This window comes from Austrofundulus limnaeus, unplaced genomic scaffold (assembly GCF_001266775.1).
Source record: "Austrofundulus limnaeus strain Quisiro unplaced genomic scaffold, Austrofundulus_limnaeus-1.0 Scaffold4, whole genome shotgun sequence".
Taxonomy (NCBI): Eukaryota; Metazoa; Chordata; class Actinopteri; order Cyprinodontiformes; family Rivulidae; genus Austrofundulus; species Austrofundulus limnaeus.
Window position 1 is genome coordinate 6,523,016 of NW_013952406.1, and position 19,331 is coordinate 6,542,346.

Here is a 19,331-nt window from a genome sequence, read left to right on the forward strand (position 1 = left end):
GTTTAGGATAAAAGCTTGTGTTTAAAATGTAATATTTTCTAACTTAGATTTTATTTTATTTTTATATTTTAGGAATTTTGAAAAAAAAAAACATGGGACATTTTGGTTTAAACTGATTTGAATTTGTTTAAAAGAAATGCTGAAACAGATATATTTAATTTRACCTCACTTTTAGTGAAACAGACTGTGGGATGCGACTAGGGTCAGGCAGTACTGGACCAAAAAAAAAAGATCGCTTATAGCATTTAATCAATAACAAAAAGACAGTTAATTGATGACAATGGGACTTGCATGTAGTAGTAGTAGTAGTAGTAGTAGTAGTAGTAATAATAATAATAATAATTCATTTTATTCATAGAGCACCTTTCAGGACACCCAAGGACGCTGTACAATAGAAAAGAAACAACTGTAAGTACATAGTGATAGGGTAGTGCGGCAGAAACATAGAAATGTGGAGTACGTAACAGTCATGTAAAGAAATACAAAAAATAGATAAGTTGAAAAATAGGGTTGTGMGGGAGAAACAGAAATGAGGACTACAAAACAGTCAAATCTTGTGTAATGCAATGTAGCTGATGTTGCGACCTCGTTCTGCATTTTCTGGCTTTCCTCTGYTTTATATAMGTGTTTTCAAGTGGTTAAACAAGTTTGTCGGGTCAAGGTTAGCGTTAGCTGCCGCATGTCAYCTTTTGCCATTTTGCTCACATGCAGGTCTTATAGTGATACTGTGTAACACCCAAGTACACGTCGTCATCACGTTGCTGTAACTGCGGTAATTACAAATGGCTAAAATTTAGGGGTGCAACAATAAATCGGCTGGCCAAGTTCCTTTAACTTTGGGACTCAGATCAGCCGATAGATAAGGTCGGTGGAAAAGATCAGCTTCTCGTCTACCWCCCCTAAGGTCTGAACATAGCCCTTTTGCTCTGCTGTGAGCACTACCTAATGTTCAAAATTTGTATTGTTTTAAGCTCAAAGTTTTTCAATAAAATTAAATTGCAACATTGAAGGCGTACTGTGGCCTCATAACACCCGACAAGTGTCAATTTAAAAACAAAGAAACAAACAAACAAAAAACGGCATAGGCCCAAACTAAAATTGACAGGTCAGACWTTTTACACTGCATGAAAAGTGAGATTTTCGTCCCTGTAAACTGCCATGAATTTCGCTAATTTGCGGCAATTATCGGCAATTTACAGCTCCTCGCGTTCGCATTCTCCTGTGCCGAAAACTGCCGAAAACGTACCCCTAGAGGCAGCGGGGAGTGGGGACCGCCGAGTACTCGGCCACCGGAGGTGTGAATGACTCTAATTACTCAATCTTTAACTAAAGATTGCTGATTGGCCAGAAAGCTGAGTTTGGTGCACTCCTTGTAATACTAATTGTTACCATTTTTTTCTGACGATTAATTGCACACTATACGATTTTTGCCCAAACCTAGATGTTACACAGGTGTATAAAATGGTAAATCATTTTCAACTTATCTTCACAAAAAGCCCATTTCACAGCAGACATTTTGTTTTGGGAGTCAGGAGGGCACAGGTGTATTAACGAGAGGCTCGTTCCCCTTCAGCAGATGCTGGTCGTCCTGTAAAAGTTCACGTGCAGAACGTCTTCTAAACTGAAGCCTCTCTAATATACCTGTGTCCTCTTAACTCAAGTTCAAACGTCAGCAGGGAAATGGGCCTTTAGAGGATTTTCCTTTTTTTTATTCCATTATGTGAGTATGATTCAGTTTTCACTTTCAAGTATATGAAAAACTCCAGTGGTCAGCTTTTTGTGAGGAAAATCATCTCAAACTTATTCCTTCTGCCTTGCGATTACATATATTTTTTTCTCTACCCAGTATGCATGTGAATGCATGGGTATAATTTAATCTAGTTTTCATACAAGCCAAGGTCTCTTGAGAAAGAGGAGACTTGAAAACACATGGCAACTGTAAAGTCATTGSAGCTAGCAGCTGGGCAGACACATTTAGTAATCACAAGGGTAATGAGTGGGGGTAACTGCTGCTGTGACTCATGTTAGCCCAGTTGAGTGAGTGTGTTTAACAGCCCTGAAGCTGTACACGTTAAGGGTGAGACTGGATTCGAAAARGTCCTGCGAGTGTTTTGCCTCTGCCACGCCTTTGTTCTCCCAGATAATTTTGATCAACAAGCGAGTCGGCCCTGTAAACCCAGCAATTCCTTTCAGCGTGATCCTCCATGACTCACTTCAGCTCTCCTCCCTCACAAAGACGGYCAGCTCCAGACATGGCGACTGGCGTCTAGTTATTCCCGTGCTGACACGGTGAGACGGGTACTTAAAGACTGACACTGTGTCGGTGTGCGTCTGCACCACTGTCATCTCCACCAGCTGGGTCATGTCTGGGCTGGACGGCGCTTCGGGTCAAGCCTCTTAAGCACGCGAGTGGATGAAGTCTGAGCGCTGACCTGGCTCGCTCAAAGTGAACAAACAGATTAATCGAGCAGAAGGGAAAGAAAAAATACATGCGTGTTACTTCAAACACTTTTTGTCCCAAAGTGTAACCCAAGTCAACTTCAAGCAGAGTCACTGCACACGCCCTCTAGAAGTAACTTTTGCTTGCGTTAACTCACGCTTTGGCAACAAAAGTGAGGTGTTTTTTTTTCTGCCTGATCCATGTGAAGCGAGTTTGAAACACACCCTGGCAGGTAAGGCAATAGAAGGGTGTGGCTCATCTGTATCGGCGCTCAGGACAGCTCACATTTTCCCATGCAGCACCACTCCCTGACTATCAACACGGCTTGGAAAACAGTGGTTGTCAGTTTCTGAAATGACTGTCGAAGGCCAAACTAGTTGTTCACTGGATTAAGTGGGATAACAATCGAAGTTTAACTTCTACACTCTGATCTTTTGGTCACTGAATAAATCTTGGTTCGAGTCATTTCGATTCTGGTTGAAACATTGTCTCTTCATTAACAAGAACGACACTCTGATAAGAGAACTACAGTTGCACTCATGTGGGAGATCCGAACAGGTGGTCTCTTAGCAACAACGTGCCATTATTCTTATGTGTTTCTGTCATATCATTGTGCTACAAAGYCTTGCAGTTGTTGAAGGGCGAGGGAACACAAGTGGGAGGAAAGAAAGAGACGGATCATACGATCTTTTGCAAACATGTTGATTTCAGAGGGAAGATGTTAAAAAGCTTCATAAAAGACCCTGAGGGATTCGATGTAAACCAGGCCCTGTTTGCTGTAAACACAAGTGGCAATCCTGGGGTCTTTCATCAAGGAGTTTATTTGGAGACGCCCAAACGAAAATGTAAAACGTTTACCTTTTCTGATCTGACGGGAGTCGGCGCCGCTTCTCGTGCAAAACGTAATTTGAAGGAGCGCAAAGTGACTAGAGCTCCTGAACATCSACTTCCAGAATATAGTGTTTCAACAAGTTTATACCTGCTGGCGCCTGGAGCCTTTAAATGATTGCGTTATCCTCTGCAGGAGGCGTCATAATTTTGATTGCTCGTGGAAGAGCAGATTTGTTCTCTGTGCGTTTTTTTGACTGCGATGCAGAGAGAGGACTACTGCTCCACACACCCACCTTCTCTGCACGTCCGGGGGCGGATGGTTTAGAGATGTCTTTTCTTTTACTCAGCATTGCTTCTTTTTATTTTTTCCAAGGACAGAGACAGGCAARAGTCAGTGCTAACTGTTCGACTGCAGAGAAGCTTCACATTACTGATGCTTAGTCGATTTACTCACATTGTTACATGGCTACTGTCTAAAATGAGACGAGAGAAAWGCCAGAAGTATTGCTCTTTTAAAAACAACACTTATGTGAGTGGAAGGAAGACGGKGAAAGAGAGAAGAGGAAAATAGACTGAGACAATCCTCATCCTCGTTGAAGTCCATAATTACTGAAGAGGGTGACTCTGTAATTACACAGATGGAAAGAGGAACAGTAACAAGAAAAAAACTCTTTAAAGTAGCAAAGCAGTGACCTTAGAACGAAGGGTCACAGACTAGAGTTAACATGTCTGTGGCAACTGTTGCTCCACGTGTCTGATGTAGAGGCTGCTACGTTGGCCACACTACACCCACTGGGCCGTTTAAAGCAGCAACCACAGAGCAGCTATGCTATTGTGCACAAGAGTGGTAATTCTGCATGCATATCCTAAGGATCTGAGTGTTTTTTTTTCTCCTCTTCGAGTGAAATTATACCACCTTTTAGTATTTTGAAGTAAAGATGTAAAACAATCAGACCTGCTGCTGTGACACATTGCATTTTCATATAAATTTTATTTAAAATGCATTTACACATTCCGTATCTGAAGCCCTCTGGGATGCAGAAGTTTTACAGAAAAAGACATTTGGTGAAAAACCTCCACTGCGTTAAAAAGGCTGAACCTCTGGCAGGCTCAGTCAGAAGCTCCAAATTCCTCAAGTTTGTATTTGTTGAACATCTGATGCAAGGTTTACTTTCTGCTTTGGGCTGTGGTTAAATCTGAAAAATTTCAAGCAGGTCGGTCAGACCTCACACTGTATGTCTATAATTTATATAAGCACTTACTGGAAGCCTATAACTGTCATTGGATTGTTTAATTTCATTGAAGCAATCCAAACACACATCAGTTATTAAATTGTTTTTCCACCTTTTTAAAGGGATCCATGATTAATGACTTTATTTGATAAAAAAATATTTTAACTGTAAAATAAAGACTGTAAAAACACTGTAGGCTGTTTATTTTTCTAAAATTTTAAAAATATATTTTAACACAGTCAACCATTTTATTTACACACAAAGCATTCTGGGTAAATGATGACGTAGATAGGTCCTCGGTGTGAGCGAGCTATATCCACTTAAGCTTAATCTTGGACAATATCTGATTATTGGCTCTTTTAAATGAAACCAGAGAGCGTTGACAGAGAAGAGAAGGTAGAAATGACTCAGCCTGTAACTGAAAATGTAGATGGAGGACAACAGAGCTGCTTCATGGAAGAAGAACCTCAGCTTAACCTGTTAGCCTTCGCTATAGCGCCGACGCTATATTGCTTTATATATTAGCTCGGTGCTAGCACGACAAACAAGCTAAACTGAGGTCCTCCGTCCATATTTTCAGTTGCAGGTTGCATTCCCCTCTCTGTCATGTGGATGGAGGACCTCAGTGACTAGAGGAGAATGTGTAGCGCCAAGCTAATACATATATATGGTGATAGCATCGGGGCTAACGCTAAAGCTAACAGGCTAAGCTGAGGTTCTTCTTCCATGAAGCAGCTCTGTTGTCCTCCATCTATATTTTCAGTTACAGACAGTCGTTTCTACCTTCTCTCTGTCAACGCTCTCTGGTTTCATTTAAAAGAGTCGATCATCAGATATTGTCCAAGATTAACCTTCAGGGTGGATATAGCTCACTATCAGCCTCACACCGATGACCTAGTTGATGTCATCATTTACCCAGAATGCTTTGTGTGTAGATAAAATGGCCCCGTCCGTGTCATATATTTTAAAACTTTTAGTTAAAAAATTGACAAAACCAAGCAGCTTACAGTATTTTTACAGTCTTTATTTTACAGTTAAAATATATGTTTATTAAATAAAGTCTAATGTTACAACTAATCATGGATCCCTTTAACAGTTCATAAAATCAACAAATTTAATATGACATCTAATTGTGGGGGGAATGCATTTCTGTCTTCTCTCTACGAAACTGACTTTTCCGTTGAAGGACCGAATAAGTCGGGGTCTTTTGTTGCTGTGGTTACCAGTGTCTGTATTAGGTTAGCCGAGGTGTTTGGGGGGGTCACTGGCTTCAGACGACAGCAAAGTAGGTAAATTGTTGGTCTCCTGTGAGCAAATTATTTGTTCTGCAGTGACAGCAAGAGGTGGAAAGGAGACAAAACTGGTGTGTTTTTCCTTTCCAGCCGGAGTGTCCATGAGGCTATAATGGGGGCTAAACACAGATATAAAGTTTATTATTTTGTCAGCTTGTAACAGTATCTGCCAAAACTGTGCCTCGCAGCTGTTTGTACACTGGTAAAACAAAACACCTAATAATGTTCAAGTGATGCTCACACCAAGCTGCGTTTTTAACACGATAAACAACTTTGCTTATTCATAGAGTGCATTTACTGCTGATGCATGCTATGAGGAGTTTTACAGATAAATTATGCACAGCATATTTTCACAGTCAGTATTACAAGATTGTTACCTCTGATAAGCTGATATTTCTTTTTCAGTTTTCAGATCCAAACATGCATTCCTCTCAATGCCTTAGACAAAATTGTATGGTTTTAAATGGAACATATCATGCAAACTGCACTTCTTTAGGTGTTGTGCTTTTTGTTGTGTACTTGGAGTCTCTAGGAGTGCAGAAAAAAATAATTTAGTCTCTCCCAGTGCTGTGTAGACATCTTTATGTTCTGTTTGAGCAGAATGAGTTAGAATATTTATCTTGTTATTGTCTTATTTAAGTGAAATAACCTGCTAGTGAAATAAGACAATTTGGTAAGAGTTCTTGAAATAAGGCAATACTTCAGGCTAACAAGATTAATAATCTAACACATTCTTCACTTGCTTAGTATATCAGTCTCATAAGATCAAAAAGAAATGACTGAACATGAGAAGACTTTGTTAGACAACCTTTGCAGTGTACACTTTCACAAAAAAGCTATATTTTAAAAAACCTCATGAAAAGACATTGACATATATCCAGTAGTGATGCTGCAGGAACCTAAACATGTCACTGAGCTGTTGTTACAGTTTTAAGTCCATAACTTGTTAGCTGCTTCATTGTTGATAGTAGATGCATTTTATTGTGTTATTCACCCACGAGTGTCAGTGAAAGCACGTCATAGACAGAACCCTGAGCATTGTTTTAATCATGTTGGCCGTGCACCCTCCTTTGCACAACATATAATCTTATTCTTTTATTAAAGTTAATCTACTCACCTACATGTTTTTCCTACATTGGTACTGGGTATTGAAACTAAGAAACGGAATAAAAAAAAATTGAACAATTCCGAAAGTATCAAAACATTAGTTGCGGTTCCATTCGATATTTGACACTTGGTGCCCAACTCTATTTAAAAGCATGATATGTCTCCTGTAAGTGTTGTGAATGTTAGGCAGACTCTCTTACTTGCTGTTTTTTAAATCTCAGTTAAAACACACTTTTACTCCCTGACCTTTGACCCACTGTGAAATGACTTTGACCTTATTATCCTTTTTATTTCATCAGTTTGCTTCTGTTGATGAATGTTTTGTGTTCTTTTTGTTCTTTTATTTTACATAACTTTGATTGGCCATGTTGCTTTTTTAAGTGTTTTTATAAATAAAGTTGTATGGTTTGTATGGCTGAAAATAGCCTAAAAAGTGTGAGTGGGCATTTTAGAAAATCATTCAAATTTTAGTTTTTTTTTTTTTTACTGTATTTTCTTCACTTAGGAACATGCAGCACCTATTATATGACAATGTCCTGATGCCTTATATGACAAAACTATTCGATTTATTTCTACACAAAAATTAAAGTAATATGAACCATATTAATTTAACTTTACTCTTTGTTACTATGAAATAGATTAACGTCCAGAGGTCACATTTTTATCCCCGCCCCTACAGTTTAACTTAAGTTGTCCATCCAAATCAAAAAGGCAAAATAAATAAATAAATAAATAAATAAATAAATAAAAATTCCCTTTTGAGTAATTCTTTCTATGCTGACACATTATATTCAAACGTGTTTGGTAGAAAACCTGAGCGGCTTGCATGCAAAATCTGCAGCATAATCTGTAACAGAAAGTCTTTGATCTGTTTGATGTGACCAATTTGAAGTACAAAACCAACCAAAAAAATAAAGAAAAAAACACTACACAAACTTCGACAACATAAGGAAACTTAAGAGTGAAGTCCCTTCTTGTCACAATTTTAAAAAGTTTGTTGCTTTTGACAGAATTCAGGCACAATTTATTCACACATACTTAACCTGATGCTGAACTGGAATGTTTCTCTGAAACATGAGCCAACTTTCTCCTGGCCTTCACTCAACATGTACTTGCATTTCAAATTAAAAGCATACTCATTTAACCAGTTTGGATGGGCATACTTAAAGAGGCAATTGGACTTCAGTAAACTAGAAAGATGATTTTTAACTCAATGCGGTCTCCTTGATCGTCACGGGAAATCGTGTTACATCTGAAAACTACTGTGTGCTTTAATGGTAAGTTATTTTACCCAGTCTTTAAAGGTAGTGAGAAGTTAAACAAGTTACTCATCTATTTTAAAACAAGATCTTGAAATCATATTTGCATTTTTTCTTCTTTTGGTAAAATGTAATTGGATTTAGAAAGCAATCTTTCCAAAGTGTGTGCAGTGTTTCCAATAGGTCAGTGACTCTAGCTGGCATTATCAGTTGTGACAAAAAGCTGAAACAATTTGCGATCAGCTTTAGTCTTAAAATTGATTCACTTGGGAGAATGAAAAAGCCACAACAGAGATAAACAACTGCAATGTTTTGGCCCAGAGAGGCCTGAGGCAAAATGTCCAAATACACTCCAAATGCAACAGCCCAGCCTCACATTATTTGCTCTTTCAGGACACCATAAATGTCCGAATAAGTAAAATAAAACTGTATTTTAAATGAACTTTACACTGAAAATGTCTTGACAATTCTGAGGTATCCTCATCTTCTCAGTCCTATAATTCCACAAGTTGTCATAAAATTATTCCTATAACTTTGATTTTCACAACGTGTGCACGTTGCTAAATTTTTATTGGTTTTATTATACTGTTACAACCACTGACCTTGTCATGGAAAACAGATGAATTTCAGAAATTCGAGATCATAAGCTGATCCACCTTCCCAAGTCTTGTTAAAACCAAATAGCAATTTAAACTTGTTGCTATCTGCAGGTCTCAGGCTTCTTGGAGATTCATCTCATGAAATGAAAATTGCTTCCCAAAGAGATGCTTCATCTAAACACAACTTTTATTGAAGATTTTACAGACGTTTTTGAGAAAGAAACTTTCTGTCCCATTCGGCTATTAAACCTTTACTCCACACTTATTTGTTTGAAGTCATCTGGTAGGTTTGAAGAACATCCATCCATCCATACATCCATCCATCTTCTTCCGCCTATCCGGAGTCGGGTCGCAGAGGCAGCAGCTTGAGAAGGGAGGCCCAGACCTCCCTCTCCCCAGCCACTTCTTCCAGCTCCTCCGGGGGAACTCGAAGGCGTTCCCAGGCCAGCCGAGAGACATAGTCCCTCCAGCGTGTCCTGGGTCTTCCTCGGGGCCTCCTCCCGGTGGGACGTGCCCGGAACACCTCACCAGGGAGGCGTCCAGGCAGTCCCTCTCAAGGAGACTGGTTCCAGAACCAGAGCCATGCGTCGAGGTGAGGCCGACTATTTCRAGCCGGAATCCCTCAGCCTTGCACACTAGCTCCGGTTCCTTCCCCACCAGAGAGGTGACGTTCCACGTCCCAAGAGCCAGCTTCTACAGCCGAGGATCAGACCACCCACGCCCCCTCCTTCGGCCGCCGCCAGTTGCACACTGCACCCGACCCCTTTGGCCCCTCCTACAGGTGGTGAGCCCGTTGGAAGGGGGACCCACGTCTCCTCTTCGGGCTGAGCCTGGCCGGGCTCCGTGGGTGAAAGCCCGGCCACCAGGCGCTCGCCATCGTGCCCCACCTCCAGGCCTGGCTCCAGAGGGGGGCCCTGGTGACCCGCGTCCGGGCGAGGGAACATCAGATCCAAAATTTTCGTGCATCATAAGGGGTCTTCAGGCTGCGCTTTGTCTGGTTCCACACCTAGGACCTGTCTGCCTTGGGTGACCCTACCAGGGGCATAAAGCCCCAGACAGCATAGCTCCTAGGATCYTTGGGACYCTCAAACCCCTCCACCACGATAAGGTGGCAGCCCAGGGAGAGGGTTTGAAGAACTTCAAATCTGGAAATCCAATCAATCAGTTAAAGTTCATATCCAGTTCAGATGTCTTGGACAATTAAATTACTTAAATTTAATTTTCAGGCCTAATGAGCACAATATTATTAATGTTTGTGCTCTGGTCCATTAGTTTTGAGTCATTGTCTTTTTGAGCCAGCATTGATTTCTGTAGTAATGTCAAATACATTTTGTTTACCAGAGAAATTGGGACCATGAGGAGCTGAGCTGTGTGTTACACAGAGCATATTTGAGGCTCAGTGCATTCACTTGGGCAACACAAAGGTTTCCCTCCAGGGACTGTCTAGCCAAAATGGTGAGACATTCGATCTTGACTTATTTGGTCTTTTTGCAGAGCTCCTCACTGCTCTCTGAGGTCAGTTTGAAAACCAACTCTGAAGCCGTACTGTTTGCTCGTTGCTCAGTAAATGGCACAGGACTCTTGTTTTCCCTCGTTTGATTGAGACACATTCTGAAGTCTCACTGCTCCCTTTTGTAAACAAGCACATGCCGGTCATGATTAACCTACACGCCATCTTTCTTTACATTCCGTTCTGATTACTTCATAAGACTCAACAGCACTTTGTTGGTTTTCATCACGTGACCAGTTCTTCACAAATTCAGTACTTCGGAGCATAGATCATCTGATCCTGGGTGTTCTTCGGCCTGCGGCGGGTTGCTGTGCAGAAACAGGAGCAATGAGCAGGGAATGAGAGAACAGATGATGGCATCTTGGCTTGTTATTGCATGTGAATCCCCCTGGTTCTAATCAGCTGGTGTTACTTTCAAACTGCCCCCTTTTTATTTGTGACGGGAGAGCAGAATGAGCTGAAATGAATGACTATTCCTCATCTTGAGTTTGGCAACTCATTCAGATGAARTGACCTTGTTTCAGTTGCTAATTCCACACTGATGAGAAATTAATTTGATTTGGGCATAAGGAAAAAAAAAAGTGTTCCTAATAACACTTTTTCCTGCAGTCTTTAAACTTATGGTTCATAATTTGAGTTCACATCAATAAGTGTCGGTCATGATTCACTTTTCTCTTCCCTCCTTTAATTATCTGCACTTTTTTTGCCAGTTCTCTAATAATGAATTAATTCAATCCTCGTGTATGAAGTGACATGGTGATTCGATGTATAGGAAGGGAAAGATCACTTTCCAGCCAAAAAAAAGAGAGAATGATTTCTTAGTTTATTAATTCTATAATTGGATGATTATGCAGAAGAATGTGGAATGAGAGGGAATAAAAAGCCTTATTGCATAACCTTTTTTTTTTTCACTTCCCATTTCTCCCTTCATCAAGTCTTACAACCTTTAGAGTCTCCTGGCCCTATTTCCCAATTAGCTGCCACAATTAGGGTAACAATGTAGTGCAAGAGAACTGGGATGACGAATTTAGCAACAATGACAGGAAGTGAAGGCAGGGACTACGTCACTCTCCACAGCACGCCATGTGAGAATGCAATGTAGCTTTTGTCTCTTAAAAAGAAAAAAAAAGTAGAAATGTGTAATTACATTGTTTGATGTCCATATAGGTACTGCTGTTTTGTGGTTTTCATTCTTTTATTTTCTTGTTTTGATATTTTAATGTTTTTTTTTTTTGCTGGAAAGTCTGTTTGCAGTTTGTACAAGAAAGGCAGCAACCTTGTGTCATGGACCTTTGGCCTTTTTCAGTGGGAGAGTGTGCTGTAATGATGCCACACTGGGATTTGCTTTTTTATGTAATCCTCCCACCTCTTTAAAACCACCACTACTCTTTATTATATACTCTTGTATTAATCTAGGTGTGCACACAGTGTACACGTTCACACACACACACACAAAAATGCTTGAGTGTGTGCTTTTGTGTTGCACAAGCTCTGATAGCTTCATCCTCATCAATAAGTCTCTTTGTACATCAGAATCAAGCAGAGCAAAAAGAAATCATTAGTAAAAACATTTCCTTGTGAGGTCCTGGGGGATGTCTTTTATCTTCCCAGAGGCAGAGAGAGCGGGGAAACCTTTTATTCAAAGTGTTGTGGATAAATCAAGTGAGATTCTCTCTTGTAATAATTTTTATCATTATTATAAGAGACTTAAATACTAAAAAGTTTCCATTGTTGGACTTGGTCATGCTTATTTTGACATTGCTTTGTCATAGCTTTATAATAATAAAAAATGAAGTTTTATTTGCAGTAAACAAAAAAATACATACAAGCCTTTAATACTGTTTAATTTTAATAAAAGCATTTAAAGAACAGTTGTTTTTAAGCCTTGTGTTCCTGAGTGTTTCTGAAACCCTGCTGGGTGGATTTGCTGGCGAGCCAATTTAGTTTAACATGTTGACCTAAAMAACAGAGGAGAAAACTTAGGGCAGTAGCCTCAAAATATTAACAGTTCTACAACAGTGTCGTAATAAAATTATAATCGTACAAGCTTTGAGGTTTCTGAAATGTTACCAACATTGAGTAATTGTTGGACATTACGCTATAATTCATTTGGATTTTTAGAAGAAAATTCAAATCAGCCTCAAAACTTTTTTTTTCCTCCTCCATGGCTCTTCACAGCTGCTGTAACAAAACTCTAAATGTGATTTATTTTTGTTTGTTTTTAGGATGGACAAGCAAATCTCTGCAGTTGTGAAATCAGACTTTTTCCAATCTAAAGTTGTTTACAACCTTTATCTCCCTGTCAAAGATCAGGAAAAAGGTATCCAAGTTTTAGTAGTATTGCCTTTTCAGGATGTTTGTAGCAGCTTTCAGTCGTGCACCAGTTTGCATAATATGTTTGACTTGGAATGTTGCACCTTCTTCTCATTGTATGGATCAGTTGTGTCAGCAGGAAATGTGGTTTTAATTGAAAATTTCTTGTTTGCACAAAGATGTTTTATGTATTAATTTTATATTATTGTAATTTATTTGATGGCAGAGACTCAAGTCATTTGTAAAAAGCAACACTGTGTAACAAAAAAGTTGGCATTGGATGATATTAACTTGCAACCTTAAGTCCTTTGAGATCCTTGGTGTACCCCTTAGGGGCCAGGCCTCCCAGGCTGGGAATCATCGCTCAGAACACGGCTCATCTTTTTAAGCATAAACATGACTCCAGACTTGAAACGTCTTCACCAGTTTTCTGAGTCAATTTTAAAAATGTTTTGGCTACTATTTAAAGTTTTATGTGTTGTGCCAAAAATGCGGCAACGAAAGTCAGCAGAAAAGTGTACAAGAGAGTGGTGAGACCAGCTATGTGGTATGTTTGGAGACGGTGGCATTGATGAAGAAAACAAGACAGAATTGAAAACAGCAGAGCTGAAGATGTTGAGGTTCTCTTTGGGAGTGACAAGGATGGATAAGTTTAGGAATGAGATCCTCAGAGATACAGAGCAGGTTGAACAACTGAGATGTGCATTCAGACATGACAATTTGCTCCACTTTAAACGGACCAGAGTTCGTTTCCATCGTTGGTCCGGACTTTTTGTGCAGGTGTGAATACACTCATGCGAACTCTGGTGCGGATCAAACAACCGGACCAAGACTCGCTTTTTGAGGTGGTCTCAGTTTGCTTCCGAACAAACTCTGGTGCGGTTCACTTCAGTTCACTTCTGGTGTGAATACAGACCGGACTCTAACTGAACAATCTGCATTAAACATGCACCTTTTTGGACTTCACAGACCACCATTGCTGAGCTAAATAAACTGAAATCATACCTGTTACGTCGTCTCCTGTTAGCAGCTCTGCTGCCAGCATATAGTGGATCAGAACACGCAGATCATCTCATCTCCTTCGGGTTGCGGGACACATTTACTGACGTCGCTCCAAAATTAAAATTTCATCACGAAACCACCATTAAATTAGCTGGTTTTGACATTTTAAATGCTTTTGCAGTTGTACTTTAAACAAAAACGTGTGCGTCAGAACCGCAGCACGCATGACGACTTTGTTTTCTTCTGGGTCTGTGCGCTCAGTCCCGCCCCCGTCCTTTTTTGTCCAGTGAGAGCAGTGATCGTCAGCCTCGTGGCTTTGTTTACAAGTTAAGGGCTCGACACACGGGAGGCGACGTCYCTCGCTCTCCATTCATTTCCTAWGGAGCCTGTGCGGTGAAGCGACAATCGCTTGCCCTCCTCCAGCTAAGCGACCGGCAAAAATAGTGCATGTGAAATTTCATGCTCGTACACGTAGACGTGCACACGCGAGCTTGCGACGCGACATATGAAAGTTGAAAAGTGTTCAACTTTTGTCGCTGTTGCTTAGCTTACAACCAATCAGCGAGGGTTTCATTGACTGACCAATGAGAGGAGAGTATGCTACACACTGCAGTTAGCTAACACGTTCACCAAGAGATTACTAAAAAAGGCAGCTTTGTGGGAATTTGTTGGCACCAGGGTGAAGTTTATGGTAAGTTTTTCCTCATAAAACTGTATCTTGTTGTGTGTTTGTTTTTCAGTATCATTAGCATCGCACAAATTGTTTAGTTTACACGTCCGTAATGCACACCCGCCTTCAGTGTCAAGAACCAATCAAATTTCGTGAAGACAAGCGACCTGAAAGAGCGCGATTCGCAACGCTGCGATCGCTATCGCGTCCCGTGTGTCGGGTTTCACCCTGGCTGCGATGACAGCCATTAATCGCTGTAGTTTGTCGCTCCCCGTGTGTCGAGCCCTTTATAGTTTGTTTGCAAAAAAGCACAATGTGAATGCAAACTGCACCAAATGAAAAAAAATAAAGTCCAATTTTGGTCCGGACCAAACAAGTGGACCAAAGGACATTCCTGGTCTGAATTCACCCATAAAGTGAGAGACTGAGATGGTTTGGACATGTCCAAAGGAGGGACAGTGCATWTATTAGTAGATGTTAAAGCTGCTAGGTTAAAGATAATACCCGATATAGATGCAGCTATAAGGACAGTTAAGACTTTCAAGGTTTTAAATGGTCTGGTTCGATCTTATTTAAATTATTAATTAAACATTCTAACATCAGACAGAGCTATCTGGTCTACCAGCAAGATTTACTTAGATGTTATAAAATCCAGATTGATGCATGGATGTGGTCTGGTTTTTGCAAAGGCTGCCAAACCTTGTGCATCAGTATGCCCCTTTGTACACATACTGCACAGCTCTGCTCAAGACTCCTCTCTTTTTGTTGGCATTCTACTGAGGTCGAATATGAGAGGAGCTTATGTTTTATTCTGTGTTTTATTATTTTCCATTTCTTTTTATTAGAGCTTGTATTGGTTTTCCTTTTCATACTGCAATTTAATGTTTTGTTCTGCTCAACTTGAAAGCGTTTTAGTTGTGGATTTTAAAATGTACCTTGGAATGTGGCATGTATTCGACATTAACAAGGACTAATTAAGTGCTATAAGATTTTTTTCAATAAAACTGATAAATATTTTGAAGCATATTTAAAACATGATTCCAGTTTTGGCTTTAAACAGAYCTACTATCAGTTTCTTCTTCCTTATCCACTTCATGCTAATATGGCTTTGTATTGGGTGGCATTGTTTTTTTTAGGTTCACAACCTGCCCTCAAGTGAAACATTTCTTCATTTGGCACASTTGTGTTTGTCTGTTTATTGCTAATTAAATGCATTTGGTTAAACAAAAAAAGTACTTTCAGAGAAACAACTGGCGCCACTTAACCAAAGCAGACAAAATAATTCATAAATGTTTTTGCGCAAATTGCTGTATTTCTGCTGTTTTCTGTTGTTTTTTTATAAAATACATATTAAATGTTTCTAAATAGCTTATTTAACTGTGAAAACTTTAATGAGACAAACATAAAAGTTATGAAAGACACAAACTGCATGCGTCTTAAAAATACAATCCAATACAACAATTTTGTACAATATGTTTGTGTGATTATAAATATTTTGTTACTCTTTATTGTGTCCCTTATTTTGCAATTCAGTCTAATACGGCTTTTTGTGTTCAAAAGTTTTTTCAAAGCACAACTTGGTACTGTTACATAGACAGCCATAAAAGTTAATTTTAGCAAGTTGTTTTTGATGAAATTAAAAAAGATAATTAACTCCTGTCTGACTCATTGGTGTTTGTTTTGTAGGTGGGTTATACTGCTCTTAAGCTATTTGAGGTACACCCCTTGACGGTACAACAAGCAAAAACATGCGTAGTTAMATTGAACTTTTGGCTCTTTTTAAAACAAAAGACCCCAAACAAAAGTGAAAAATCCAAAAGTGCTGAAGTCTGACTGCGAAATGAGGATGTTTCAAGTTGTCACTGGCAGCACATTGCATATTATTTTGCCATAGTGTAGATTCAGGCAAAAAGCAGAAATATTAAGTTTTCTCCTGCTGTATTGATAGTTTTGTGTTGGAGCTACTGCTGCAGCAGCACTGTTGTGGTTGTCTTTCTGTCTCTGAGTTATTCCTGACTATTTGACTGGGGACCTGCTAATTGGAAGAAGTCCTGGAGGAGTGCAGGAAAAAGGAAGAAGAGGAGCGGTAGAGCAGCAGCACAGGAAACTACTGRGGTTTAGAGTTATGCCTTCTCAGCATTGATGCTGACTTGGCTTAGATGGTGTCCACATCAACATATTGTACCGCTCACGTTAAATTAGCCTTTTTTTATTATCAAAACTTCCCTTTTTTTAGGTACAACTATCCATGTTTCCAACAACATTTTTATGCACATTTTGAAGAGTCACATTAAAATGAGATTGGCAAAAAAAATTAAAAGTTTTTAGGCTCGCTTGAGGTGGTTTTTGAATTTTCCAAAACAGAGTCAACGTGAAAAGGGGGAGATGGAAACGTATTTATCAAATAAGTTCTGAGCAAACAATGACTGATCAGTTGTTTCCACTGTTGGCATATTCACATGAATTTCTTTTATATTTCTAAGTCTCTGAACAGRATGTTACATGGCCAGTACTAGCTGATCTGACAGAACAATTACAACTTGCCTGATAGCAACACATTTCAGAAAATGTCTCTTGTGGAGATATGTGGTCATTGCTTGTTTGCAACGTCCTTTTCCGGTTTATTACAGCCATATGTATCGTCAGTGTCAGACAAACATACACTTTGCACAGCCTGGTTGATTCACTATAAACCAGTAGATGGAAACGTGCCTAATTCACATTTCTTTTTTCCCCCAACATTTTAAAAAGTTCACTCAAAGTTCACATAACATTGGCTGGAAACATGGCTACTGATGCATTGTTTGTATAAATTTTCTGTCCTGTGAATTCCTGTTTGTGGGTTCACAGTTTACTCTATAAAATGGATTTTATTCTCTTTAAAGAGGTTTGTGTGCCAGAAAGGGAAAATAAATGCAACAAGGTGCAAATTCTCCACATTCTTGACCCTGTTGCAATAAGTAAATCCATTGTCCACTAACAGTGTTGTTTCCTTTTTCAGACCATCATGGAGCAGTTCAACCCCTGCTTACGGAACTTTGTTGCCATGGGGAAGAACTACGAGAAAGCCCTCGCCAGTAAGCCCCTTTCTTTCCTTTCCCCCTCTGAGTCACTCCAGGTTTAGGAATTCCGCTGAGCACGCTCTAGTTTTTTTTCTCTCTAAGTATCTGCTTATCTTCCTTTTTGTCTAACTCAAAAAGGACAATATTTATACTCTTAGAAAGAGGTCAGGCTTTATAATAGGCTACACAGTTTCTGTCACGTCTTATTTGCCATGATAGAGGTGTTTTTAAAAAGGCACAGAAGAAATCTTATCTGACACTGATGCGAAGATAAACTTTCTGTCATCAGTCAGATTCACAAAAGAAAGTAACCAAAACACTTTAAGCAATGGACTTCTTTTTCTTTAGAGCTCTTTCATTTCCTTTTGGACTTGATTACAGGACCACAGGACGTTTGTCTCAACACAACCCATACCCCCGTCAGTTTAACTATCCAAGCCAACCACAGACAATCTCCTCCCTCCCAGATCTAATACGTCATTCTCTTTGCACATACAGTTAATAATCCTGGCCTTACTGTACCCTGGGAGCAGACTGGTAGGGGCTCACTGAGCCATTAAGACTTGCTTTGCAGGATTGGCTAAACCCAAGAGACTTGGTAAATCTGGGAGGACACACTTCTGTCCATATGGTGCAATAACTGAAATTATTCAACACCGGCAATGCCAAAAGCGCTTCATTCATTGCCTTGTTAGATCTGGGAGCATTCCAGATTTTGCAGGACAAATGGTCTATTTCAGCACCACACAAGTATAAGATGGTGTACACCGGGAACTGTATATTCACTTCAAACATGGTGTTTTTTATCTAAACCCTTTTTGATTGTCCTAAGAGAGGTGTCGTTTCCTCTTTAATATAAAGGATGGGTGATTTAAGTAAGCCCCTCCTTTGCTAATTGTCTTGCATTTAGATCTGGTAATCCCCTCCATCTGTCTCTGAGAACCCCTCACCACACGTTGCGCTTGTATTATCCACGTAGAAACAGGTTAAATACTCAGCCGTTCTTCATAGTATTTGACATGCTGCATCGGGAGAAAGCAAGTGTCTGTTGCTTGGAGATCGGCTTTAGCTCCCACCTTCCGTTCCCCACAGCTCTCTGCCACGCATGTGCAAACTCACATGAACGTTCATACACACTTCCCATGCCCAGGCAAGCACACGGTCTATTTGGCATAACGAAATGAGCTCAGCCACGATGCTTTGAAATGCTTCGCTCTCAGTTCTCTGGTGTTCCTCGTACAAGAGGGGGAAGAAAGAAACACATGCTGTCTTTTGCACTTGATTCAGCTGTAATTGGGACTAACATTAGCATCCGTCCCTCGGCTTGGAAGCTTTCTTCTGTTGTAGAGTGGCTGCTTCTGTCTGTTAGAATTAGGCTACCCCTGCCAATCTATTGTTGTTAATGTGTCTTACACCTGGCAGCTGTCTCCAGGCACAGGTCCCATCTGTCACCTGGGTGGCTATAAAATTCACCTAGAAAAGCAATGGCCATTATTCAGTGGAGATGGACTGATTGGTGGATGACTGCTTGACAGTCAGGCAGAAATCCCTGGAAGCTCATCTGCCCTGAGACTACTGATGGCAGCATAGCAGGAGTTTGAATTATCCAGATTGACCTGGATATTGATTAGGAATGCAAGTTATCGATTAACAAATTAATCTAAAATTGATTGATCTTACAATTAATTGATAAGCAGCCATTTTCTTTAAAATCTGATTTTTTTTTCTCTTTTACCGAGAAGGTCCTTCCATAACATGGCCTGTTTTTATTCGTAATATGCATAATTAAAAAAATAAGTACATCATCATATTATAAAAATATATTGTGCCAGCTGTAATAAATACTTACTGAATAAACTGAAAATTGTGGATTTCTCACACATCATTAAACTTGAATATACAGGTGCTGGTCATAAAATTAGAATATCATGAAAAAGTAGATTTATTTCAGTAATTCCATTTAAAAAGTGAAACTTGTAAATTATTTTCATACATTACATACAAACTCATATAT

At 39.7% G+C, this 19,331-nt stretch overlaps 1 protein-coding gene across 1 annotated transcript in view; it reads left to right on the plus strand.

Moving 5' to 3' along the window:
* Nucleotides 1-19,331, plus strand: part of LOC106530072 (brain-specific angiogenesis inhibitor 1-associated protein 2) — a gene marked incomplete at its 5' end in the record, with an annotated part of 67,188 nt that overhangs the window by 1,481 nt on the left and 46,376 nt on the right. Inside the window, 1 exon segment of the mRNA XM_014025636.1 lies at nucleotides 17,257-17,332. Coding sequence (XP_013881090.1) covers nucleotides 17,257-17,332 — 76 coding nt within the window.